This window comes from Fistularia commersonii, chromosome 16, assembly GCF_037954325.1.
Source record: "Fistularia commersonii isolate RoL2024-O1a breed Wild chromosome 16, RoL_Fcom_v1.0, whole genome shotgun sequence".
NCBI lineage: Eukaryota > Metazoa > Chordata > Actinopteri > Syngnathiformes > Fistulariidae > Fistularia > Fistularia commersonii.
This window is the reverse complement of record NC_141299.1, coordinates 558,625-586,366: the sequence shown is the minus strand read 5'-3', so window position 1 is coordinate 586,366 and position 27,742 is coordinate 558,625. Positions and strand designations below refer to the sequence as shown.

The window sequence follows — 27,742 nt, the reverse complement described above, 5'->3', positions numbered from 1 at the left end:
TAGTCCACGCTGTCATCTCCTAAAAGAGGTGATGCTGGGGGAACACCGGAAACATAAAACAGGACCGTGAAGAAGTGTGTGTGTGTGATAGAGGAGGGTGAAAGGCCAGCTAAGGGGGAGGTGGAGCTGAAAAGTGGACGGCATAAAACGCAGGGATGCTCACACTCCGAACAAGAAATCCGCTGAGCTGTAGCTGTGGAACTCGAGCAGCAGCAAAAGCAGGTCAGCAGACAATTCAGAGTGTGTGGAGACGAGTTTGGGTCAGAGGATGCGAGTTGCGGCAGTGGTGCCTCTCCTGCTGTGTGCGGTGGCAGTGTGCACAGCTCAGGCGAGGGCCGAGGTGACGGCGATGAAGCTGTGCGGTCGGGAGTTCTTGAGGGCAGTGGTGTACACCTGTGGGGGGTCCCGCTGGAGGAGGATCCCCGATGATGTTGATGACACAGACGGTGAGCAGCGTTTGCTACGTTTTTATTCATTTAATGTTACAATCATTTGTTCCACCACTGTATTTGTTATTTTCTAATTAGTTTGTCATGGATTATATTGTAGCCATTTTTTATCAGCAATTTGTGTTTTTTTTAAAAATGTATTAAAAATGAAAATAAAATAAAAAATGGGGCAACGTAGATAGAGCGATTGTCCTTGGAGCTGAACAATCCTTGTTTGATTACCGGCTCCTAGTGTGTCCAAGTGTTGTTGAGCAAGACACTGAACCCTAAACTGCTCCCCTGGCACTGATAGAAGGCAGCCAGCTGCTCATGTTTCATCCATGAAGGGTGAAATGCAGAGAAGGAATTTCCCCACAAAGGATTGATAAAGAATTTAAATTAAATTAAATTAAATTATAAGATAAAAAAAAGTATAAAAATTGTAATAATTTTAATGTGTGTGTGTGTGTGCAAGCATGAGCGGGTGGGATGAGGGATTGTATGTCCAGATATCATGTGAATGAATGGTTGTTTGTGTCCATACGACGTGTATAAGAGAGGGTGAATAGTTGTACATCTAGGGTGTGTGAACGAGTGAGTGAATGGTTGAACGTCTGTATGCGGCAATCCCACTGACCCAGGGTGAACCCCGCCTCTTTCTGAGCGACAGCTGGGGTAAATGACGTGGATGATGAATGAATGAATGACTGACTGAATGTTTGATTCTCTGGTTGAATCCATCAAAGGTGTTTTTCTTCCTTCTTTTCAAGGTCTAGTAATTTTTTTTTCCAGGTTGTGTCAATCTCCATTTCAGCACGTTTAAGTTTCTCACTCTGTGCAGCGGGTGCTTGTAAGACAGGTGTCCTCAAACAGGGACATATCATCTGTGCGTTATCCGATTAAGCCAGAGACCACCGTAATCATTTCAGTGTAGCAGTCTGGTCCTCTACACACACACACACACACACACACACACACACACACACACACACACACACACACACACACACACACACACTCCCACTAAGCCTACCCAGCACACTGATTAGAGAGTAAAGTGACAGTGTAAAAGATGATAGCACAGCGCTAATCTGGTCAGTCCTTTAGTTTCCTTTGTTAATGAGAACATGAACCTCTGGTTACACAAGACTAATCTCTAGCCTGCTTTGCATCCCCGGGCAACCCCGCAGCAACGCGGACGCGGCTGGATACGTATTCATTACACAGCAGTCAGCGCCTCTGCCTCACAACCAGAGGGTCCCTGGTTAGATTCCCACAGTGGGCCTTTCTGTTTGGAGCCTTCATGTTTTCCTCCATGTCTGTATGGGGTTCTTCCCACAGTCCACCAATATGCAGTTGGCTCAGTGGAGACCCTACTCTGCCCAGATGTTTGAATGAATGGGTGAATGGGTGTTTGTCTCCATATGACATGTGAATGAGTAACGAAATGGTTGTCCATAGGATATGTGAATGAGTGAATGGTTTGTGTAAGTCCCATCTCTTAGCCAATCACAGCAGGGATGGGCTCTAGCCCCTCTACTACCATACATGCAGGATAAGTGTGATTGTGACTGGATGAATGCATATATTCTATAATGACAGTGTTGTTGGAAGGGTAGAGAAGCTATAAAAACATCTAGTCTATGTCAAATCCCCGTTTCCAATAAAGCATGTCTCAAACTCAAGGCCCGCGGGTCAAAGTGGCCTACCACGTCATTTTCCATGGCCCGCGAGAACGTCTGATTGTCAATAAATGAGGCAAATGCGTGCAATGATCATTAACTACATTTCCTGCAATTCATGCCGATCATATTATCTGCAAAGTGCACCATCAGACCATTAGATTGCAGTGTATCCATATTAATGCCATTTTCAACAAGTGGAACTGTGCTTCAAGGAAAAATGACGGTATGTCTATTGTGTTATGAGGCAGTGTCGGTTGTTGTGTGGTGTCATTTTGACCGCAAACACGGAGCTAAGTATGTCAAAGAGCCTTCCAGCCTTCCAGAAAACCAGCAAATTGTCCAAGAATTAAAAGGCAAACTACGATGGCAGCAGAATGTGCTTATGAAAGCCACATCCAAAAACACTATTGCTGTGAAAGCTAGCTATGTAACAGAGCAACTAGTAAAAATAATTTTATTTTCATCTATGCAAATGCATATGTTACATTTTGGATTTGAATGAGTAATAAATTCAGAATTATTTAACATTAAGGATTAATTACAGAAATTTTACATTTCGTTACATTTAGTTACATGTAGCCCTTTGAGGGCAAAAACTATGTTGATGTGGGCCTCAGGAAAATTAGTCCGACACCCCTGTAATAGGGGAAACCATGTTCTTCTTCACCCCTGAGGATGGCAGATAGATCTACAAATCAATTGTTGCTTCAACTTGATCAAAACAAAAGCTCATAATCCTTCAGAACGGATGCCGTGTGCTCCAGATCCGTGTTTGATTGACAACCATGTCTTTCTGGGTTGAAGGTCTGTCCATGGAGGAGAGCAGCCTGGAGAACCTGAGGAGCAGGAGGAGCAGCAACCCCGATTCTCCTGAATTCACCCGGCGGGACATTAACAACATCCTGACCACCATCTGCTGCCAGGTGGGCTGCAGGAAGAGCGACCTAAACTTCCTCTGCTGAGGACCACCACCATCTCCCTTCCTCCTTCACCTCTTCCGCCTGAGGGACTCCAGCCACCTCAACTCAGAAGAAGCTTCAGCCGATGAATAGGATCTCAATATTGCTTTAGCTATTTTCGTGAGAGACCGGAACGTTATTTCTCAAACAAATAATGAAAGCGTACATGTTTAATGGTGACATAAATTCATGCAAAAAATAATAAATCAATAAAAAAAATGATAATCAAGTTCAAAGAAGAGAACTCAGGGATCGCATTGGAGCTCGTCTCTGTCTGGCTTCACGTGTGGTGTCTCCACCGGATGAGCCTCTGCCTGCATTTATGTATTTTTAAGAGAACTGAGCTGTATTCTGTCACTCTATTTTTGACGAATAAATTTTCTTGTGCCATTTTGTTTCGTCTCTGAAATCCCCCAGTAGAAACATAAAAACACGTACTTTAGTTACAGGAGGTATCTGCATCTTAATGCACGCTGGTGCAGCAGTTAGCGCTTCCACCTCACAGCCAGAAAATCCCTGATTGGATTCCCACAGGGGGAAGCCTTCCTGTGTGGAGTCTCCATGTTCTCCCCCTGTCTGTGTGGGGATCCTCAGGGTTCCTCCCAGTCCAAACACATGCAGGAAGTCTTTGGAGACCCTAAACTGCCCAGACTGAATGGCTGTATGTCTGTAAGATGGCCGAATGAGAGGGTGAATAGTTGCACGTCTTCACAGAAGTGAATGGACGTGTTTTTCTAACAGAGATGAAGACGTTCAGGTTCTTTGGGAGTGACCAGGATGTTAGGATCAGGAATGAGTCTGTCAGAGGGACAGCATATGTTAGATGTTTTGGAGAAGGTCAGAGAAGCTAGACTGAGATGGTTTGGTCATGTATAGAGGAGGGATCATGAATATATTGGTAGACAGATTTCTAGCTGGAATTGGAGGGCTAGAGGAAGACCAAAGAGAAGATTGTTGGATGTAGTGAGAGAGGATACAGAGAACAGGGTTAGATGGAGAAGGTTGAGTCCCTGTGGAGACCCCTGAAGGGAAAAGCCCAAAGAAAAAGAAGAATTTGTCACAGGGGTGCAGGACATGTATGACCAAGATAAGGTGATGACTGAGATGGTTTGGACATGAATGCTCCAAACCATGGTGAAGATCTGGGTAGAAGGTTGCTGAAGGTAGTGCTGCCAGACACGAGGTCCAAAGGAAGATCAAAGAAAAGATGTATGGATGTAGTGAGAGAGGATATGAAGTTAGCTGGTGTGAGACAGTAAGGAGAATACAGAGAGTAGAGTTAGATGGAGAAGGCTGATTCGCTGTGGAAACTGCCAAAGGGAAAAGCCCAAAGGAAAAGGATGATGATTTGGGCAATTCCGGGCAATTTTTCCCAATTTTTTTTCCAATTAACCTTTTATATGTTTTTGAACTGTGGGAGGAAACCGGAGAACCTGGAGGAAAGATGTAAACTCAACATAGAAAGGCCCTCTGTAGGAATCACATCAGGGTCCTTCGTGCTGTGAGGCCAAAGCGCTAACCACTGCGCCACTGTGCCGCCCCTGGAAATGAATAGAACATAAAAAAACAAAACCAGATCATCTGTAAGGTATATTTGCTAATGCACGCACGCACGCACAAACGCACACACACAGCACTGAAGCGCTCACGCACAGCTGAGGAGGAGCTGGGAATCTAACTGACACCCTTCCCCAAACCTCTTGTCCTGGAAGTGAAACACAAGCAAAGGACGTCCAGTTATAACTTTTATTGGTTTTTGGAAAGAAGCAAACTAAGGTCATCTTAGCATCATTATGTTATGGACAAAGAGCTCGCACACGTGTCTGAGGTTAACTGGTACACAACCGAAAGCATTCTGGCTTGTAGAGCACACACGCACACATACACACACACATACACACGCACGCATAACACACACACTCCCTAATGGTCTTCACGTCAACACAGGTGACACTCAGCACAACACGTCATTTCAGTACTATCTACTGCCACAGATGCCGCACCTTTTTTTTTCTCTTATTTTTATTGTCTTTTAGTCTGCATGCTTTTTTTACATGCCACAGTAAAGGAGTGAAGGATGAATTCACCACTGAGTCTCTGGAAAGAAAAAAAAAACTACTTTCGTATCAAAAGATGCAACCAAATTCAAGTTGAAGGAGCTTATCACCACTGCCATGGCGATAGCTTTAAAACAAACATGGCGGCCTCTGGAGATAATGCTGGAGTGACTGTTGCGCACAGAGGTGGACGGCTTGTCCTGGCTCTGATGCAAAAAAAAAAAAAAAAAAAAAAGAATAAAAATCGCTCAGGTTTTTTGAGATTCCACCGCAACCCGGGTCAGATTTTTATTTTCAATTTTCACAGGTGAGAGAACTTCACAGGACGATGGAGGAGTCTATCATTGGGACAGGAGAACACGTTGTGGGCTAAGTGGCGTCCAGCGCGGCTCTCAGAAAGACTAGAACTGCTTGTGTTTAACAGAATTATAACCAATGATATGCAGAACACGCACACACACACACACACACACACACACACACACACACACACACACACACACACACACACACACATACACACACACACAAACACACACACACACACATTGTTCTTCATGTTGAGCGTCATTCAGGAAGTTTGAACATCAGTACAGTGTTTTTCATTCACATTAAACAATATAATATGATTTTATTTTATTAATTAGTTTTGTTGTTCATCAGTTTTTAAAAATATTCAGCTTATATTTTTTTTGACGGACCTGCTGTGTGGGGCACGTTCATGAAACGCGGGGGAAACCAACAAAACAAACAAAAACATGCCTTTTGGTTGGCGTCACCTCGCTCCGGAAACTCAGTTCATCTCTCGTCATCTCACAGAGACCAATAGAAAATAAAGCCATGGATTGGAGCAGGGATCGGGTGGGAGACGTTCATGGAGACGTCGAGATTCTTTGCCGCTTTACTGGGAAAAAAACAACCGCTTCGTTGTCGTAGTCTTTTATTTTAAAAGAAGAGCCGGACTGTTGGGAAGACGGGAGGATTCATTTTCTCTCAAAGATTTTGGCTGAGATGATCAAGATTGTTTTTGTCTTTTACAACCTTAGTTTTAGAGTGAATGGAATAACATGGTGGTAAGGAGTTCTTAATCTGGAGGCTCTTGGAGGTGAATTTCTAATACTTGCGACAGAATACCGGCCTCCGAGCGAGAAAAGTGAATGATACCATTTCCCTGGACTTGTTTGGATGCTGCCCGTGGATTCACTAACTCTACATTAACACTGCTGTCACAGACCAGCACACAGCATCAGGGAAGATATTCATCTTTTTTTTCTCTCTTTTTTTTTTTTTTAAATTACCCTCCCCCCACCCCATATATAGCTCAAATCTTCTGATGCACTTGAATTAAAAAAAAATTATATCTGAAATAAATTCAGAAAAAGTATACCTCATACTGTACACAGGGTTACTACACAGATAACAAAAAAAAATCAAATAGTTATAACTCGTAAGGGTTTGGAGTCTTGCGACACCATTCAAATTCTATTCATATACAGAGTCACGTTTTATACAACAAATTGTCAATAAATAAAAATAGAATGCTGTGGTGTAGTCTGGAGTCTAACACTGCTGCCCCGGCAACAACAGAGAGGCTATCTGACGATACAGGGAAAAACACCAAACGCCCTTTAATATCATATATTACTGATTTAAAATGACACTTTGTACACTTCTTTTTGTTCTGATGGGGAAGAACGACAACTTTGCGACTGTGAGCGCAGAGCTGATTGATCCCTGCAGCTGCTGACCCGCTGGAACGCCCCTATGTCGGTGGATATCGGGGCAGGGGAGAGAGGGAGGATTCAAGCGGTTTGATTGACCGATCAGTGCATTTCGGGTAGAAAGGACAGCGCCCCGTGACCCTGTAGTACCCAGAGATGGGTTGAGTCTTGCGGTCCAATGTGTTCCATATATTTGCCCGGGACCTAACCCCGCCTCCCTATGTGCCGATGACTGACTAAGCGTTTTCCTCGGTTCAGGAGTCGCCGTTCCTGCTCATTAGAGCTGGCCGCCTTCTAAACCGGGGATGATGGGGCAATGTGGCCCGGCCGGTCAGGCAGCTGCAGCGAAACCCCACCAAACATCAACCCGAGGAGGAGGAAGGACTTTGGAGGAGAAAGAACCCGGGTGTCTGGCTGCAGCGACACGGATGTTATGAGATGACTACAAATACGACGGTTACGTGACCTTGAACAGCTCCACAATGCTATATGTTATACAATACTGCCGGGTAGGCTGCAGACCTGCCGAGAGGGTTCAGAGAGGGTTGAGGGCTGGGGGCGGGTGGGGGGTGTCTGTCCAGGGTCGCTCCGTCCTCTTGTGTTGGCCCCGGTCCGCTGGGATCGATCTCTTCAACAGCATTGCTCTCTGATTGCACGGGTTAGTTGTCCGCCAGGTATTTGCCTAAAAAAGGCAAAAAACAAAACAGTTTCAGTCTCATGGTCTCGGCGTGCTTTATTGTTTAACAGCTACTACCTGTGACCAAAGTAACCCATGGGAATTTACACGTTTGGTTTTTGACAAATCTTAGAGAGCCCGACTGAGACAAATAGAGGCAGATGGGGCTTGTGTCGCTAAGCAATCCAAGACAATGGTAGGTGCTGGTGTGTATACAGATCAACAGGTGCATGAAGGTGTGTTGGAGCCCAGATCTGAGTTAGCAGCGAGGAGGATGGGTGTTTGACTCCGACACAGCCGCCTGCTGTCCATGAATTGGCGTTTAAAGACAGAGGGACACACCGTCACCGCGAGGTAGCCCAGAGAAAATCATCAAGGAAAAACACCATTGAGGTGTGTGTGTTGGGGACTCGTTCGTGAAGAGATGGAGAAGTTGTCAGTGAGATACGTGACGGAGAGCATCATCTGTGAGAAGGCAGGAGATGTTTACGGGGGTTTTGTGCAGCGGATGCGGGAACGTGGACAGATGAGGTTGTCGGAAGAGTTGTTCAAAGACGGTCGGGTACGGTTTGATGGTTTTGGACAAAGGAGCGGCTTCATAAATGAAGTTAAGACATAAAGTGTAGCAAAATTAGTTTAGAATAGCATTGTAGCATTAAGCGTGGGGAAACTAAGTTAAGCGAAGGAGCACCAATGAAAAACTCCTCTAACCATCTTCATGGCCGTCACCATATTCAATTAAATACACTGAATAAAACCAGCTCATTTCTCCAGTCTTTTTTCATGTATTATTATTTCTACATAATTTGTTTGCAATGAAGTACAATTTTCTTGTTTTAGAACACGTAAAATGCATCTTCATCCAATCTTCAAGGTAAATACAATTCATAAATCCAGTTCATTTCTTAAAAGTTTCTTTCCCTATGTATTATTTTTGGGGTTTTAATACCATTTTAATTCATTTCAATGGAAAAAGTTTATTTGATATTCAAGCAAATCGGGTTAGGCTCGTAAGTCAAGGGTGTCCCTGTGTTGAGTCCATCATTTCTCAGTCTCTGCTCACGAACCTCAGTCTTTATCATAAATACACATTTTCATGATTCATGGCTTAATTTTGTGGACAGTCGCTCCTTATAAGGTTTGAAGTTGTGTAAAGTAGCTATATGATGTGAAACATGAAGTGCAAGGGTAATAAGAAAATGCATAACAAACATACCAAAAAAAAAAACAGCCTGGTATTCTGCTTTATGCTGATAATTCACGTCAAACATAAAACCGACCCCTTATGGTGCCTGAGAGAGGTCTGGCTGATTTTGTGGGGATATAAATGATCTAAAACCTCAGTGGCGGAATGTGAAAATGCAAAAACATACCAGCTGCGAACCTCTTCTTAATGAGAGAGAAGCGGTACCCTGGCCCGGCCAGCTCGATGTCGCAGCCGGACAGCGTGCTGCCCTCACTGGTGAACTGCACCGCCAGCGGGGCCGGTTTGCTGGGGCCCTCGGTTAGCTGGAAGCGCGCCAACAGGGATCCCACTCCTGAGGGACACACACACACAGAGTAACACTGTCTGCAAATGCTGTAGATCAGCATGTGTCTGTGTGGAAACAATACTCAGGGCAGTTCCTGCCTCATATGCTATCAATGTCAAACTCTTTATTGTCAAACTTTATTGTCAATACTACTATACGTTAACACATATAGAGCATTTAATGGTGTTACTCTAAGACCCACGGTGCAAAAGTACAAAAAAAATTGTAGATAATTTGTCACAGAGAACAACCAACAATGAGAAGTTATTCTGAGGTATATTGTAGGGTTTGATTTTTTTAAAGCAACAGGAGTGCTAAGGTACAGTTCCAAAGGAAAAAAAAGGAAACCAGTGATAGCAAGTACAGCTGCGTCAACAGTTTTACAGTGTTTTTTTTAGTTAAGTGAATGAGTAAATAAGTCCATGAAAGCCTAAGAAATAGGCAACGTGAAGTATCATTCATTCACTCATTCACTCATCACTCTAAACTGCTTACCCTGCACTCAGGGTTTCAGTGGGACTGGGACTCATTCAGACATCTTTTAAGAGACAAACAACCATTCATCCTCTCATTCACACATTGTATATATATAAATCCGACCACGCTCATTTGCGCGTCATATGGTGACATCAACCATTCACACGTCATGTAGACTTCTTTTTCTTTAGGCCTTTCCCTTCCGGGGTCACCGCAGCGCATCAACCTTTGCCATCTAAGCCTATTCTCTGCATAACCCTCTCTCACAATAAATAACTTCATATTGTCTCACTATGTCCATAAATTCTCACTTGTCTATTTTCACCCCCCCCCCCCCCCCCCCCCGCAATTCTGTAGAATATTCTTCTCCTTGTTGTTGTTGTTGTTCACTCTGTTGTCTATTTATTTGTGGATGTCTTTTGATGTCTCTTAATTGTTTCACTATTTATATTTATAAAAAGATGAAGATGTTGAGGTTGTCTTTGGGAGTGACCAGGATGGATAGGATCAGGAATGAGTCTATCAGAGGAACAGCACATGTTAGATGTTTTGGAGAGAAGGTCAGAGAAGCCAGACTGAGATGGTTCGGTCATGTACAGGGGAGGGATAGTGAATATATTGGAAGACAAATGCTGGAATTGGAGCTGCCAGGCAAGATGTCTTGAGGAAGACCAAAGAGAAGATTTATGGACCTAGTGAGAGAGGATATGAGGGTAGTTGATGTGAGAGAGGAGGATACAGAGAATAGGGTTAGATGGAGAAAGTTGATTCGCTGTGGCAAATAGCCGAAAGAAGAAGAAGAAGAAGTCATTAATTTACGTCATGTAGAGCAGTGTTTCCCAACCACTGTGCTGCGCCACATTAGTGTGCCATGAGAGATCATCAGGTGTGCCGTGGAAAAATGATCACTTTCACCTGATTTCACCTCAATGCAAATGATGTCTTGGTACCTCTATCTATGTGGACAGCATGCAGTGACAGGCAGAACAATCAAATGCTCTTCCACTAGATGGCAACAGTTAACGAAGCTGTGAGTCTCCCTAGGTAGTATCTAGGTATATACACCTGGTTGACTGTTGCTGGCTGAGGAGTTCTTCATTCTGACAAATACAGCCATTTCAGCTCTGTGCCTTTTCTCCTCAGCACACCTATGTGAGCTTGTTTTTTCAAGCATGACTGTAATAAAGACTGAAAAAAAGAGAAACTCAGAGCAGTTGAAGGAGGTCTTTATGTGTGTCCCTACTCGGTTCCCGCAAGAATACACTGAGTAAGTCAATTGAGACTACAGTTTAAATCTATAACAATAACAACATTTTTGACATATTTATTTGGTGGTGCAGCCTGTGATTTTTCTACTGTAAAATATATGCCATGGCTCAAAAAGGGTAAGGAAACATTGACAGAGACATACAGCCATTTACTCCCTCATCCACATGTCAATTGGCAATTTAGGGTCCCCAATGGAGCTCCTTCATGTCCCTGGACCTGTTGAATTATTGATTAAACTCAACATTGTGAGGATGGTGTAACGCAGGATTCACAAACCTTCTATGTTTCCTAAAGTATGAGGCGTTCATCCTTGATATTATAATGGCATTCAGTGTCAAATATCAGCCAGCAGGGAGCGCACCGTGTGCCACTTCAGGCAGGGCTGTTGTCCTGTGGCAAGGCTGTCGCACAGAAGCTGTTTGTGTTTTGCTCAAGGCTAATTTTTTCTTTTTCTCCTCCACACACCATGACTGGTTGAGCTGCATTCATGCCCAATGATGCAGATACCAGCAGAGCTCTACACGTTCGCAAAGACTCCCCTTCCACCTGATTGTGGCTCAGACTCGTGCACGCACCCTTTTACATGGAGCTTCTCGCCACCTGCTGACTCTATTGGAAGCAAAGTGCATTTTGATTAGCACAGTTGTAAAAGTGATGTTTAGGGATAAGAAGGATGGAACTCTGTAAGATGCATGAGATGCACGAGTGCATGATGGAGGCAACCAAATCCTATCTGGGGTGCCTTGTTTGACAAAAACTCTCCAGTCCAGACATGCTCGGCTGCAGGGTTTAAATAAAGAAAAAATGGATACGTGCTAAACGAGAAGTCTTCCATGATACTGCACATACCTCCATTTTCAGATTTCTGCGATATATCTGGAATCTTCCACAGGATTCTTTGCTGCTCTGCATTCCTGTTGTGGGAGAATACGGAGAAGATCAAGCTGGAGGGCGAAGGAGTTGCACATTTTTTATGTTTACGAGGCTTGGAGGGGCTGCAGGACCAGTAGAGTTAAAGTCAGATGGTCAGAGAGGCTCAGATTGGTTAGCATTAACATTAGAGGACCTTAAAAGACTACGGATCCATGATTTAGGCCGTCGTCTTGACCCATGTCAGGCCCTTTGCCACTAAAACTGGTCTGCAGTCTGTTTATTTTTGCAAATTGTACCTTGGGATGATCCGGTTGACATTCAGACTCACCTCGGTGAGCGCAGATTACAACATACTAGCAATGCTAATGTGCTAATGTTAGCAGCTGACGTGACAAGAGGTTGTTTTGACTCCAAAGTAAAACATGGACGATAGAAATTCTGTTTAACAACAATCCTCTGCGATGTATCTACCAAACATCTTGTGACAAGAAGGACGAGATCATACATCTCAGACAAAGCATGGAGGCTAACCCAAATTACACTCGGCAGCACACAAAATGTGGTTTATTAATAGCTGCTTTTGCACTGAAGGAAGTTTTTGCAACTTCTCCGACCTTTTCAGGAACCAGGCCATTTTCTTGGTGCATTGGGACAGCAGAGGAACCAGGGAAATCCATCTTAGCTCCTACTCCAAAACAGTGTTGTTTCACGATAGATGCTTGGTGGAATTCGTAAGCCTGGCCCGTTACGAGGATTGCAAGGGCCAGTTTTAAAAGCTATCCTGGACACTGGTCAGATGTTTTCTTGGGACAAAATGGAGAGAAGCAACAGGATACGGAGTGACGCAGAGGTCCAAGTTGTTCTGGCCTGCTACGCCTCAGAGAGGTTTTTTTAGGGCTCGTCGAGGAACATCAACATTTTGGCCAGAATAAGTCTGGAGTTAGCTAATGGCTAACGAGGTTCCTCACATGGAGAAGATAAAAACACTCCAACCATCTGATAGTCCATGGTTATTACTCCAAGATCTCTGTGCTAGCTTCCACCACCATGCTGTCTGTGTCGTCTTCTTCTTCTTTTGTCGTTTGTTTTTGAGCATAAGGTGCACAGCAAGGATGCTCACATCACACCCTTACTGCTTGTGGAAAGGCAAAACTAACACATTCCCTGGGTGGAGTCTATTTCTTGGAACCAATTGGAGCTGCAGAGTTCTTAGAACCGACGACCTGGAACTTTGTTTTCTGAAAAGAGCTGATATTTTTAATAACTATGAGAAAATATCAACACTGGAATTAGTTTATAAAGTGTTACTTTTGCCTTACCATTCCTGCCTGTTTTGCTATGCTGGCTTTTCAAGTTACGACTTTAAAAGAGATATCGGAGGGAGGACTTTACCATGCTGCAGGAGGCAACACGGCCTGTAGTTTCGAGACCCCTCCGTCCACAGGAACCAGAAACTGGACATTGTTGAGAGCCATTGGTGTAGAAATGGCATCCCCGTTGTACTTGTAGTCTATCCTCAGGTCTGTGCTGGTGGGCTCGCATCTCCAGCTGACAGCCAGGTTCAGAGGGGTGGAATGGAGGCCCTTTACCGAAACCTGCCGTTGAACAAAGACGGACCAGTCTTCTCTGTGATCGATGAATGAGGAGTTTTTCGGCAACGTCTTGCTGACGCCCGGGGCACTGGAACTCACCTGATATTTCAACATGTCCACATTGTAATAGGTCGCCTGCGGCTTCTGCTCTGCCACCTTCTTCAAGTGCAATATCAGGTTGGGCATGTTCACCCAGAAGTCCTTGGCGTCTGCATTGGCTTGTGTGGCGCTGTCGCTGATGGGGAGAAAGGAAAATATCTTTAGGTATTTTCAAACCCGAACATGTCTAGTGGGATGTTGAAGCGGCTCGATTCTCAAAGAAAACGGTCCGGAAAAAAAAAACACGCGATAGTTCACTTGTAACGGGCCAGTGTTTCTCCTGGAGATGTAACCCTTTCATGGTTCGCCACAGCAAATCACCTGCCACAATCAACTTCTCCTCTCACACTTACTAACTTCCTGTCCTCTTCCCCTCCACCCATAAACCTTCTCTCTGGTCATCCTCTAGACCTCTTGCCTGGCAGCTCCAACCTCAGCATCCTTCTACATCAGATCTTATGTCATCACAGTTTGACTTTATCTCCAGAACATCTAAACCAGATTCTGTCTCTCTGGTGGACTCAGTTCTGATCTCCTAAATTCTCTTCACCCCCAAAGCGAATCTCCACATCTTCATCTCTGCACCTCATCCTCTTTTCAATGGTGCTATGTTTTGCAATCTGGTCAGATATGGACCAAGATCTGCTTCCAAGTTTGACACAAAGAGCGGTCCAAACTAAAGCCCATGAAGATATGACTAAGAGAAAATTAATACAATAAAGAAAAATGTGACCTCAAATACCACTGATGATTTCATGATGACTCATTTAAGTCAGGCTGAGTCATCAGTAGTCATCCAACAACCACGCAGTTAAACAAACATCTCTACAGGTTTTCATGCTGCCTCTGTCGCCACGCAAAATATCAAGTAACGGCAATCACATCTGACGAATGACATTTGATGTGTGGGAGTTTGTGTATGACAAAAATACGATGTAATATCATATCATAATTAGGGAAAGGCAATATATCAAAAAACAAACAAAAAAAATATATATATGTATAAAACTAAATTAAAAGAAAAAAATTGAATGCCATACAATGAAGTGCCAAACCCTGAGTATGATTTATGTTGACTGTGAATTCGAAGTATAATTCTTAAACCACAAGGAGGGTCAATATTTATCATTATTTTATTTATTTTTTTTTTAAATATATGATGCATCACTTCTCATGCCATTTAACAATTTCTCGCCCATGCCTTTCTTTCCAGTAAAATAATTAATTAATGCAAAGTAGGGAAACGAGATTAGCTCTGAATGAGTTACATGACAACACTCACAGGAACTGGCTTGGGAAAAAAAATAATATAAATAAATAAAACAGGTAGCAGTTGACTGTCGCAGCCTCGGCCCTTGAACATTTGGGGAATGTTATTGTGTTTTGCTGAGCACGAGGTACTGAGTTCACAGCTGTGTCTTTACCAGCAGAGGAGCTGGGGGTTAGGCAGCACATGCTCCAGTCGGCTGTAGTTGGTTATGCTGAAGGTTAGCATGGCGGGGGACGGGTTATTGGCAAAGTGCCGCGTGATGCCCGCCGGAAATGACAAAACCATCTCACCTATGATCTTCACAACACACCTGCAAGAGAGGGGAGAGGGTTAAAGTGAAAACCCAAGCTGAAAGACGAACACCACTAGCCTGGCGTGATCCTCAGAGGGAGAATCCGCTGCTGAGATGAGCGGCATGAGCAGCCAACCTACTTGCTGGGGTCGGCCCCTTTGAAGAAGGCATTGACTGTCTCGGTGAAGGCGGCCGCCACAGGGAGTGTGTCCTGAGCACCCATGGTGAGAGGGCTGGGCCCCCTGGAGCAGCCTGGAGTCAACACAGACACACACACACACAAACATAAGGATACACAAATACAATGTACCCTCGCTACTTCGCAGTTCGGCTTTTGCGCCCTCCCTACTTTGCAGATTTTTTGCAATATCAATTTTTTTTTTCATTATGAAATAGCCATATTTTAACCTAAGAAGAAAAGAAGCAATAAAAAATATGGTAAAATTAAACTAAGATTCATTTTATAAAATAAATGAGATCTCCTTTGCTAAACAAAGATACCCAGCATCGCGAACTCTCGCTCCTACATTGAACCCACGTGAGATCTATTATGGTGCCTCATCAGTATTCATCGCCATAACTACTGCACAGAAATTTCATCATCATTCAAGTTTCAGAGCAGCAAAGAATTTTCAATGGCGACTACCCTATTAAATTATTAATTAAAAATATAAAATTTGATTTCTTCCTATTAAATAATTTCTATTTACTTTACATTTACTGTACATTTTCTATTGTATTTTAATGTTTATTGTACGTTTCAATTACCCAAGTGTTTAGCGTACTGTATAAGAGTGCGGGAGTGTAATGGTGGATTGATAACAGTTTGTGGGAGGTTTGTAAAGGGTTGAGTGAGGTTCATTGAGGGTTAATATATCTGTAAATACCATCAATATTATCACATCTCTACTTCGCGGAAATTCACTTTGCATGGGGTCTTGGAACGTTACTCCAGCCAAAAGTGAGGGTTTACTGTACACAAGACTGAGAGGAATGCCAACTCCTATTTTTTAAATAATTTGAAGTACTTATCAGAGGAGTGCACGTAAAGTTATCGCACTTTGAAAGACAATTTATGTCGACTTCATCCTCAACCTGGCGAAATAAATAAAACGATAAATCAGAATGTAAGACTCCCAAACAAATGAGGTGTGGATGGGATGTAGAAACAAACATGCTGGCAACAGATAAAAAGGGAAAGAAGTTGGTGAAAGTAATACATGAGCTGAGGAGAAGCATTAGATGTTAGTACGATGGAAATGAAAGTGTCTGTGTCTGTGTGTGTGTGTGTGTGTATGTATGTGTGTGCGTATATGTAGGGTTTCCCTTTTTTCTGCTTTCTCACTGTGAACCTACAGGACGGCGGCAACAGATCACCTCATGTACCCCGAGGTCTCCTCCCTCCCTGAGCTTCCGATAAGTAACACAGACAAGAAAAATTGACAATTTCCTTGGGGGTGGGGGGGTGGAAGCTGAGACGTTGATGAGAGGAGCGAAGATCAACATTCATGCTCATTACAGACATGCTGTTAAAAACCATGTGACTTTGGCGTGATCGGAGGAAGCTCACAGAACCGGAAAAATAAAAAAATAAAAAAATCGGGGGGGGGGGGGGGGGGGGGGGGTAGATTAAAAAGCGACGGCAGAGTCAGCAGCGAGACGTGTGATGAGCGCTAACTCTTTAGGGTGTGAAAGACAGCCGGCACGTTTATATGGGGGCAGGGAGTTAGCATGGTGAGGGTTAAGTTGATGGAGGGATTGTAGAGGTAGGAGAAAGAGTAGAAGAGAAGGAAAAGAGGACAAAGGAGGGTAAGCTTGCAAAGATGAACCTCAGAAGAGTGTGTGTGTGTTCTACAGTTGACCCTGCGGCACCAAAACTTACCTTCGAAGGTTAAATAAAACTTCCCTCTGTCAAACCAAACAAGGGATGGCTGGTCATTCTCTGTGCGGGGCCAGTCCAGGGAGGGGGTGAGGGGGAAGGCAGAAATTGAGGGGGAGATGGGTGAGAGGAGGGGAGGTGTGGGAGGGAGAGAAGGACAGTAGCGTGAATCTCACATGGCAGGTCTATCACGTCACGGTGAGGTGAAACGTACAGGTTGATGGAGAGGGAGGTCAGCGTGACCACCGCGGGTGCTCACACCGATTGAGCAAAGGCTGGGGGCAAGAGGACGGAGGGTGCCATTCAGGTGCACTGCAATGTATTCTCCTCTCAGTTCCAGTGCACGTGATATGAGACTCTTTCTGCAGCACGTGCCTGCCTTCTTTGGAAGCAACATGGTTTCATGCCTGCTTATGTGAAGGTTCGCCACATCTCACACGCCTGCTCAAATATTTATCATAATATATTACGCTTATGCCCAAGTACTTCACCGAAAGCCCTTTAAGAGCAGGAGAGGGCTTATGAATATTTAGAAAAGGGAATGGATTTGGCAGAATCACCGTCCCGAGTTTTGATTTTAATTGTTAATGAGAGGAGATAAACAACATTGATAAAGTTTCGTTAAAGGTTTTGGAGGATCTAACCCAGGGGTGTCAAACTGATTTTGGTCTGGGGAACACGTTCGGCCTGATTTGATGTCTAGGGTGCTGGACCAGTAAAATCATAGCGTAATTGCCTAGAAGTAACACTTAGTCCAGATTTTTCCTTTGCTTTAGTGTAAAGGAGAACAGGTAAATTATAAAAATCTTTATATGTAATGAACTGTTTTAAAACATACATGACGAGCAACGTGAGATTCATTACGAAATAGTAACAACACTATGCATCAGTTCTGTCATCTCAGTTCTCTGTGCATTATGTTGTATTTTTTGCCATAGTGGGTCTCATAGTGGCACTGAAACTTGCTGCATCCACAGCAAGCATACAGGTTCTTTTTAACCTCAATTAATAAATAAGAAGCGGTTCATTTTTCATGGAAAAGTAGGTACATTTCTAACAATAAGAAAAAAATGCTATTTACAGACAGTCACATTGCTGCCATCTGCTGTAAGTTTCCAGTCACATATTGTTGTGCCATGTTGCTAACACTGACTACAACAGTATGCCCCTACCAGACAATCACCAGTTTAGCTAATTTTTGTTGATACTCGGCCCATTTAAAGGTTTTCGGCTACAATTCAGGGATGGAGCACTTCACGGGCTGAACAAAAGGGCAGCTGTTTTGGATGTGCTGGAACGCGGAGTTTGTTTTTGTGTGTGATAGAGTATGTGAGTGACTGACAGGTGGGGAGTGAGGAGAGGGGGGTTGGTGTGGCAGTAGGTGGAGGTTCAAAGGCTGGTGGAGAGCAGTTGAACTCCAGGCTGTGTCATGCGACTACAGCGGAGGGGAGAGGGGTATGGAGTGAATACCAAACAGCTGCTGCCTGCCTAATTCTAGTGCCAAAATTCAAATGAATCTTTAAGTAGCACAGCTCTGACAACATGCATCAGTGTGTGTGTGTGTGTGTGTGTGTGTGTGTGTGTGTGTGTGTGTGTGTGTTAGTATGTATGTGTGTGAGGAACGTGGACAATATGGATCTCAAGGGCCGGGGTAAGCACTCTATAGATATGCTCAAAAAAAACACGGCACACTAACACTCAATTGCAATGTATGCGGCGCTGACATAGAGCAAAGGTATCTGGGAGTGGCTGCGCCCAATGTGTGACACCAAGAGATGAGACGGGGGGGGGTGGGGTGGGGGGTGGGGGGGTGGGGGGGGGGTGAGGGGGAGGGGTTGGCATGGCGACGCGGCGAGACAGTGAGAAAAAGGGAGAGTGATGGCCATCCACGACAGTGATGCACGTGTAGGGAAGGTGTGATGCCGTGACGGTGAGACGATGCAGAAAAACGAGGATTTCACTCAAATGAAAACGTTTGCCCCCCCCTTGAAAATTTGCAGACATTAGCTTGCGGCGAGCTGTCAAATCAGCGGGTACCGGGACGATGGAGCAGACGCTGCCTTGGTGGTTTCAAAATGCTGAAAGAATCAGCAGAGGGATCGAAACAAAAACGTCTGTCTCGGCGTCCCATTACGACACTTCTTTGACGCGAGGCACTGCAATCCACTGGCCCTTACCTCGCAGTGTCGAGCACACCGTTGTAAAGATCATCACAGTTACCGGAAGGATGTAATAGGATAATAATAAAAAAGGTGCACTTTCCCAGACCCCCCCCCACCCCCCCCTCCGGGAGGGGGTCTGTCTGTACTGTACCTGCCAACGAATCAAAGTGTCTCTCAAAGGTAGGCAGTTTGTTTATATATATACATCGTCTTCTGACAAGCCGAAGGAAAGATACAGACACACAGATGGCAAAACAAAAAGAGAGAGCAAACCGATCCGGTGAAAAGGAGTCCGACGTGAATATGAATGCAAGCAGAAATTGCATTAACCCCCCCCCCCCCCCCCCAAAAAAAAAAAAAACAGACAGACTCTGCACGCTAACAGAGGAGCTGATGAATACATCAAGAATAAAATAAAAAAAAAAAAATGTTTAGTTGCGCGCGCGCCTGTGTGTGTGTGTGTGTGTGTGTGTGTATATATATTCACCTGTTTCGATCTGATTGAAAACATAAAACAACCAAACTGAAACCTGTTGTTATCCTTACTCTAAAGAATTACTGTGAATTAAATGTCAAGAGCGAAGGGTGACACTCCCCCTTCCAGCTAAGAGCTTACTTGAGATTATGAATGAATGAATGCTATTCAGACTTAGGTCTGGATAGCATTCATTCATTCATAATCTCTACTCAGGGTCGGGGGAGTGTTGAAAGCTGTCATCAGGCGAGAGGTGAGGTCGGCCCATAAGAGGGACACCTAGACATAAAACCATTCACCCTCTCATTCCAACATCATATAGACATTCAACAATTCACTCTTATGTTCTCATCATGTAGACACACCATTCATCCTCTCATTCACACACCTTACATACATTAACTATCATATAGACTCGCCATTCACCCTCTCATTAATTTTTGGGCAATTTTTGGTCTCCAATAAACTTTTTTTTAATGCCTCTGCCCCAAGTTGGAACCGAGAGCCTGCTGTGCACCTTCTTTTCCTGTTAGCTAAATAAACAAATGGTGAAAATCAAGTTCATGTACATATAACACATAATTGTATTGGACGTAGACAATACACCATAATGGGAGTTATGGATATGAACAAAAAGAAACTCTGCTGCCTTATCTCCTGCAGGGATGACACAAAGAGGCTACTGGGAAACCAAGTCGATGCCAGAATTTTTAAATACGCATCAGTGCTCGTTTATCTATTGAATCGGAAGCGCTGCGTGCATTGCCAGCGTGAGTCGGTCTTTGCAGACACTCTCGGCACAGAAAGGACAAGGCCAGGGGGATGAAATCAATAATGGAAGTTTAATAGGAGACAGGTTTAGCAGTCATCCTCGGAGGGTTTATATCATCTGATCAGGGAAGACGCGGTTCACACACCTGACACGGTCAGAGAGAGCTCTTTGCCGACGGTTGGGGTCGTGGCCGCACTCAGAGAATTGGTAGAAGAAATGGAGGAGGTGCTCTCGGCCCGTGCCAACGGAGCCACGGGAGGGGGGCTGGCGGAGCTAAACTGTGGATTCTGAAATAGTGACACAAGAGATAGCTGAATAAAAACATTCCATCAAGGGCAAAACATCAAGTTAAAGCTGCTGATAAACAAAATTCAGTATTCTTTTCCTGCAAGGAACAAAACTAAAGATGACGACCACCTTCAAAAGGCCTCGCTTTGAATAAAGATATGGCTTTGCTTGAATTACAAAACTGGCAATTTTCTGATCTGAAATGGTGTCGGTGGAATGTCAGATCTACTCGGACAAGCAATATTAATTGTCCGATCGGGAGTGAAAATAATTTGAGGTGTAAGACTTACCACATCTCCAACCGTGGGTTTTCCTGGGGGGAGTTTAGGCCGCGAAGGGGGGCGGGGTGGTGGCGGTGGTGGGGTGGGATTGATTGATGAGGGTGTGGAAGGTCTCACTGGAGAGGAGGAACCTACTCGACGGTAAAACAAACAAAGATGAAATACAAAATACAAAAAGGGGCCACAACCAACTACTTCTTTCAACAGAAATGATTAGGGCGTTGGCGAAATGAACAAGAATTCAATTTGAGCTATTAAAACGATGGACTCCCCCAAATGCTTGGAGCCACAAGGCCACTTGATTTCTTGAGTTTCCACAAGACTTTGGTGTTTGTGAAAAAAAAAAATCAATATTTCTGCTACATTGGACTTCAACACATCAGAATGGCGACTAAAGTTTCACAATATGAGTGTATCGCAAAAGCACTTTAGCTGGGGGAAATCAGCCAATATGAGCATCACGTTTTTCAAATGCCGGTCAAAGGTGAAATAAAAATCAGCGGTCCAATGAATTTTTCAGGTCTGGATCCTTATGTGGTTCTGAAATATGATTTTTCAATTTGCCCAGATTCATATCTAACATCTACAAAGGGAAGTGGTCCATGTTCCCTGAAATGCATTAGTATAACAGTTAGCTTCACTTCACTAAATTGTTATTTAATCAGTGGAAAGACTGATCAATTGCCAAATCCATTGCATGATTTTCATCTATTTATTCCTTTTTTAAAAAATAGATAGATATTCTGAAGAGGCAGACCCTTAAGAAAGCAAAAGAAATATAAAGTAGCAAAATTGGGAGATCCAGTATGTTTGCTGATGAGTTCATGGTGACACCAATTGGACACCAAGTATAGCACTGATTGGTAATCGCTCAATTGGTAATCGCTTATTTGTATTGATACTACAGCTGTGGTCATTAGCTTATCCTGTTATCTTTTTGCTCAACGTGCAACACTAAATCTCCGTAATCTGCGAATTGTGCCAATCCCATGGGGACTCAGTAAATTTGAGGGCAGAAAATAAATTTACCAGCATTCTAAATTCTACAGAAGATCGGCGTTTTCGCCCTTGAAATAAGAAATGAACAACTTACCACTATTTGTACCACCTGATCCTGATGTTGGACCTGGTGACGCTACCACTGCCCGATATGTAGGGGGTGGAGGTGGGGGAGGTGTACTTCGGGTAACCTGACTAACATCTCTGGGTAAAGTGATTACTTCACTTTCGTCCTCTTTGGGTTGGGAGTTTTCCATTTTTTTGGGCGGCTCTTCTTGAGACAGTACAAGGGCTAGCGGGATCGAGCACTTTGTGAGTTCCTCAGGAGGAGCACTCACTGCTGGGGGTGTGGTTGCTTTGGGAGCAGGGGCTGTTGGGTTGCTGGTGGGCGAGTCAAGTGGTGGACTAGTGGAAGCGGGAGGAGACTCCAGCGCTTTTGAAGCATGGGGTGGTGGGGTCAGCAATGTGGGCGGACTACGTTCTTCAGGTGTTGAAGGACCTGAGGGGATAGCGGGTGCAGCAGGCTCCTCTTTTGGAGTTGGGGAAGTTGGTAGGATGGGAATAGAAGATTCGTTTGAAAGAGGCTGCGATGAGTCTTCTGAATGAGGGGGTGATTTAGATGGAGCAGGAGATTCTGGCAGAAGTGGAGAAGCTGAAAATGGGGGTGCTGCTTTCTCCGGAGGAGGCAGCGAGGACGGAAGAGGCGGCCGATCGGAGGACTGTTCCATGAAGCTGACCCACGAGTCGCTTCTTTCCTCTTTAGCAACTGATGCCTCCTCTGGTCCAAAAATCTGATCCAAGTCAGCTATCGAGGGCTTTTGGGTGGAACTGTCGCTTTCTGCTAATGCTTCTGCAAGAGGCAACTACTGGTCAATCAATATATTCAGTGGTTATAAAGGAAAATTAATAGGGAATGTTTAGCAATACAAACTCAAGATAATGTTGATTGACCAACAAAATCAAAGGCAAGACAGACAAGATCTTACCAGGCTCATCTACAGAGGGAGGTCCAGTAGCTGGGGGGGATGTTGGGACATTCTTGGGTGGAAGTGGAGGTGGGGCTGTGGATGTATAGAGAAAAACAATGAATCGCAATAGCACTAACTAGTCTGAGTAAATTTCTAGAGAAGAATATTAAATTAACATAAGCGTTTTTTCATTCATCAGTGCTTGTGCCGTCTGAGATCATTCATGGGTTGAATCCTTGGATGGGCTGCATTCGGACGTTTGGAAAATGCAGGGATTGCTTGTAGATGAATCCATAATGACACAGAGCACTTCATGGACATCTCCCAAACATGTTCACAAACAACTAGACCATGCATCACGGCACTTTCACTCACCGCCATGCCAATAGCAGGGGGGAGCGAACGGGCAAGAGGGGTACACGTCCCCGGCCAAGACCGAGTCATTCACTGTCAACGTAGCATATGGAATGGAGAGAGGTTGCACTCGGGGTGTTATCACCACACATCACTTTGCGGGTTTGTTTGTTAGTTGGATGATGAGATAATTCATGATATGAGCTGATGGGTCGGGGCAGTCATTCCAGTGGGAGGAGGAGGTACGGGGCAATTAGTGAGTAGTTTTCAAACTTACTTCCTGTGGGGAAAGATCTGGTCAGGGAGGACTCTGGCTCTGACAAAGGAGTTCCCCACACATCGGACTCAAACAGAGCCACTATTTTCAGGAGGGGACAGAAGAGGCCATGTCAGGGCCACTGATACCAAAGCACTTGAGGTCCTGACTCCTTTAAACAGACACTTTAATAACGAATGAACCAGTTTCAGGTCAGAAGCGTGGTAAGAAATCATCATCGTCAGCTGTTTGATGAGTAGAATTAGCCAAAAGGCATTTGAAATGCTCTGACTGGAGGTTCATAAGGCGGATTGCCATACCTATGCCATAACAGCTATCCCCCTGTCTCCATTGCCACAAAATACAGGATTCAAGAAGGGAGGCAACTTTGCAATGACAAAATATGAATCGGGGTAATCTAATTTTTGACAGCTTTAAATCTAACTGAACCTCTCCTGGGGTAACTCTTGTTGGCTGTAGACTGCCAAGACACTTAGCACCCCTCAAGCAACAGCTATGTTTACATTAATACTGATATATCACAGATAGTGACAGATCCTTTTGAAGCTAGGGGTCCTCTTATTTATTGATGCAGATGACTTCATCGGCAGCCTCTTCAGATAACCAACAAAGAGTCCATCACTTAAGAGGATAGGAGAAGAATGTTTCCTCCCGAAGCACACCCACGGCATCATTTCAGTGTGGACCCACCTGAAGCTATACAGGAAAAATAACATCTGCACGCTAACCCCACTGAAGTCAGTTTTTCACATTACAGGGACAATAAATTGTTGGTGATGATGGGCGAAAATGGCGGTCATCCTTAAAAAAACAGTCCCAAAGTACCACTAGTCCATGGGAATTGACAAACACATTGAATCTAATTGATTTGTTCTAGATGTTTACGTATTGAAAACAACAGAGAAAATATTGGACATGATAAAATGCATCTTCTGTCGGTTCATGTATCAATATCAGAATGGGCCTTGTGTGCTTGTGTGAACTGCAAGCTCGTGCTGGCAGGTTCTCCACCAGCAGCATTGTTTTACTTTCACTAATATGTTCTCCACTCCAAGTGCTGACAGAGTCCTCAAAACACTGAACTGCAATAGCCTGTCAAGCTTCAATGAATTATAGATGCATGCCATCAATCTGTTTAATAGCCTGCAGTTTGGGGACGAGCTCCCTTCAGGGGTCAACACAGCCAATCATCTTTCTCCATCTAGTCAAGTCCGTCAGTCTTACCCTCTCTTCTGCATCCTCTTCTTTCACACCTGTCTGCTTCCCCTCCATTAATAAACCTCCTCTCTGGTCTTCCTCCAGACCTCCTGCCTGACAGCTGCAACCTCAGCATCCTCCTACCCAGATCTTCACCATCCCTCCTCTGTCCATATCCAAATCATCTCAATCTGACTGTCCCCAGAGCCTTTCCCCAATCAATGCTGCTTCTCATCAAACATGTTGAAGTTTCCCCCAACTTGGATCGCCTCCATATTGTAAAGAAATATAGGACAGTCTTATTAGATGTTGAAAATGTATACATCCAAACACTATGCTTCATAGAGAATATTCTAGTACTACTCAAGTGACATCGACCACACCCTTCATGGGAGTTTCAGTAGCCGTCGAGTCCAGGTAAATAGTATCTTCACTGGGGACAAACTGTGTTATTGGGCACAGGGGAAGACTTGTGATGTTGGAGAAAATGTCCAGTGTGTGTGCTCAGGAAGCCTTCCTTCATTTGAAAAACGTATTCCAACGCCCGGTATGTCCACATATGAGGAAGATGCTGCAGATAAGAGGGTTACCTTCTGTCTTCTGTTCTCCAAAGGCTGTTTCCAGTGGGGGCCCAAATAAGGCTGTGCTGTCTTCAGGGACCGAGGTTTGTTGACTGCAACAGAGAGGGAGGCTCATGGTGGGTCACTTTGGGGAAAGTTACACGATTTGCACATGATTTTTGTCAAAATCCTTGTGCATTACTACAAGATGCATTTCAGTATGAAATCTTCAGTGTCAAGTTCTTGTAATCACATGGGGTATTCAGTGACAAAGTTCCTGCCCCTTATAATACAGTGTGTCTTATATATGAATTCTTGTTGTGCTTAGTAACCAGTTTTAATATGGTACATGTGCTCCAAATTCTGTCAAAATGTTTTAGTGCGACTTTGGTAAGCTATGAATCGTCTCTGCTTGATTGGTTGTTGGACCATTTTCATCTGATACAGGGGCGTTGTGTTAAAGTCAGACCTTGTTGAATATGGGTTGCAATGTCAGACAACATTAGATAACTATTTATGTAATGCTGAAATACAACGTTGTTCCAACCTCACACTAACTTCAGGTGTCCGATATCGCTGGCAACGATAAACCAATCAGAGAACAGTACGTAGTACACTTACCACTTTTTGTAATAGCGGTACGTACTGTACTTAAACATAATATTACTGTACATTTGTGTGTATGAGGACCCCCCAAATTTGCACCTGTTAAGAGACATGTTTACAAAGCAGAATTCAAACTCAAGTTTATCAGTCTTCCTCATGCAGTAGATCATGGGACCAGAGAAGCCGTGAAAGCATTCAACATTAATGAATCAATGGTACCGAAGTAGAGGAAGCAAGCAGATGAACTGCGCCAAGTAAAGAAGACCTAACAGTTTCCAAGGGAACCAAGCAAGATGAATGACATGTATAAAGTTTGACGAAACCGACAGTTTTGTTTCGCTTTATTTACTATATGTTTCATCATGTGCATTATAACACGGTGCGCCTTACGTAAGAAAATAGACCCGTTAATTTTGCACCTGAAATGAGGTGTACCATTTGGTCCTCAAACTACGGTATTTAGAATTAGTGTGCAAGGGTAAAGGACAGGAAAAGTACAACTCTTAGTGCAACTAATGCTGGTGGTTCATTTTGCTTTGACCTATTTCTGCAAGTCACAGTGAGTTATCTCATCCAGGTTGGGTTTGGTGAGTAGCATCAAGTCTCCTGTTTACTGACTCACAGCTCTTCCAACGACCCTGACCAGGGGAGGGGAAAAAAAAAAAAAAAAATCACCCCTGCAACTTAGTCCAATCTGCCAGACCATAACATGACATGGAACGACATGATTATTTAGCTAAAAATAACACTCCAATTTCATCGGTAGCGATTTGCCCTTCACCATCCCGGCCAGCTGGTATGCACGTACCTCGGGGGTTGCAGCGCTGGAGCGGGTGCTGGGGCGGTGGCGGGCGCCGCTGGGGGAACAACACGTCTCGGCCTTGCGATCTCCTCACCTGAAGCCACGAGATGTACCTCGTTTAAAACTTATAAGTTTTGAAATCTTGGGTGTGTGAGCTACGTGAGGTGTAATGGACTGATACTCACTGGAGGTGTTCCTTTTCAGGCCCTAAAATGTGGAGAGAAAAAAAAGGAATAATGTAGGCTAAAAATAGCGAAGGTCTGAGGATGAAGTTTAGGCCAGTGTTGACATCTTCTCATTAGCTTCACGGGAGGCCAGGGGGTATCACGGCCACAGACACAAGTCTGCATGTTGAAGGCTGTCATCTCTTTCAGATAAAACCCCATCTCTGCTCGCAAACTACACATTCTTTCCACTTCTACCAAGAAAATGAAGGTGATCCAGGTCAGCAAACCGCATGGTATCTGCCTTTGAGCTCGAGGCTATTTGGCTAGAAACACCATCTCTCAGTGTTTTCTCCCAGTGATCTACAATGGACACGGCGGCACCTTGCGATAGCAGAGTTGCAGAGAAAAGACAAAAGGATTAGAAAAATATTTAAAAGAGCCCAGAGAACATATTCCAGCTCTGTCCGGTTTGAGAACATATTTGTGAGGATTGTGAGGCCACACAAGGTGTTTTATGTGACATAAAGTGAACATCACGATCTCCACGCAGAACTGCTTTTGCCCGTCCAAGGAAAATATAGCAGGGGACAACCTGCAACTTATTTAGTTTACATGGTAAGATAAATGCGAATTGCAAAGATTTTTTTATCGATGTTGTAGCATGCTAATGATTTAAAGATCTATTTCGCATTCATCAAATTCAAAAGACACAGAACATTCAACTTTAATAGGTTTGACCTGCAGCATTCATTCACCTCCCAGTATGAGACGATGAGAATCAGGGAGCTAGGATTCAGTTCACTGCACTGCAGTTTGCAAACAGAAGCAGAAAGTACACAAAACAAATCTCAGAGAATGAGGTTTTTGAAACACTGGTGGCACATTCAGTTTTGAAAGACGGTACAAGAGCAACGTGTTTGAGTGAGAAGGCCTTCCTGGTAGCATTGGGTGAGAGATGGTATGACTGAGGTTAGATAGGGGGAGGGCAGAGCAGGGGAGGATACCCGAGCAGATGAGGAGACGCC

The 27,742-nt window shown here is 44.1% G+C and overlaps 2 protein-coding genes across 17 annotated transcripts in view; one reads left to right on the top strand and one right to left on the bottom strand.

Annotated features, from left to right (window-relative positions):
* Nucleotides 1-42: 42 nt before the first annotated feature.
* insl5a (insulin-like 5a) lies at nt 43-6,431 on the top strand. The gene is made up of 2 exons (XM_086161415.1): nt 43-446; nt 2,918-6,431. The coding sequence occupies exons 1-2, from the start codon at nt 269-271 to the stop codon at nt 3,073-3,075; spliced, it is 336 nt and encodes a 111-aa protein (XP_086017541.1). The 5' UTR covers nt 43-268; the 3' UTR covers nt 3,076-6,431.
* The window catches only part of sgip1a (SH3GL interacting endocytic adaptor 1a), a 65,353-nt gene continuing 43,671 nt past the window's right edge, over nt 6,061-27,742 (bottom strand). For 8 of the 16 annotated variants that reach the window (XM_086161398.1, XM_086161400.1, XM_086161403.1 and 5 more), the window contains 16 exons: nt 26,736-26,757; nt 26,557-26,644; nt 25,173-25,255; nt 23,386-23,466; nt 22,773-22,847; nt 21,881-22,636; nt 20,797-20,918; nt 20,364-20,505; nt 16,813-16,872; nt 15,071-15,182; nt 14,793-14,948; nt 13,369-13,504; nt 13,070-13,272; nt 11,654-11,718; nt 8,911-9,064; nt 6,061-7,532 (listed from right to left, as the gene is read on the bottom strand). In XM_086161398.1, coding sequence (XP_086017524.1) covers nt 7,481-7,532; nt 8,911-9,064; nt 11,654-11,718; nt 13,070-13,272; nt 13,369-13,504; nt 14,793-14,948; nt 15,071-15,182; nt 16,813-16,872; nt 20,364-20,505; nt 20,797-20,918; nt 21,881-22,636; nt 22,773-22,847; nt 23,386-23,466; nt 25,173-25,255; nt 26,557-26,644; nt 26,736-26,757 — 2,307 coding nt within the window. In that variant the 3' untranslated portion in view covers nt 6,061-7,480. Of the gene's footprint in view, nt 7,533-8,899; nt 9,065-11,653; nt 11,719-13,069; nt 13,273-13,368; nt 13,505-14,792; nt 14,949-15,070; nt 15,183-16,812; nt 16,873-20,363; nt 20,506-20,796; nt 20,919-21,880; nt 22,637-22,772; nt 22,848-23,385; nt 23,467-25,172; nt 25,256-26,556; nt 26,645-26,735; nt 26,758-27,742 lie in introns of all 16 variants that reach the window. The other 8 variants (XM_086161399.1, XM_086161414.1, XM_086161402.1 and 5 more) reach the window with 7 other exon arrangements.

Coding starts and splice junctions, on each gene's coding strand:
- insl5a (XM_086161415.1), top strand. CDS start 269: ATGCGAGTTGCGGCAGTGGTGCCTCTCCTGCTGTGTGCGGTGGCAGTG. Junction 447..2,917: donor TGATGTTGATGACACAGACG/GTGAGCAGCGTT, acceptor TCTGGGTTGAAG/GTCTGTCCATGGAGGAGAGC.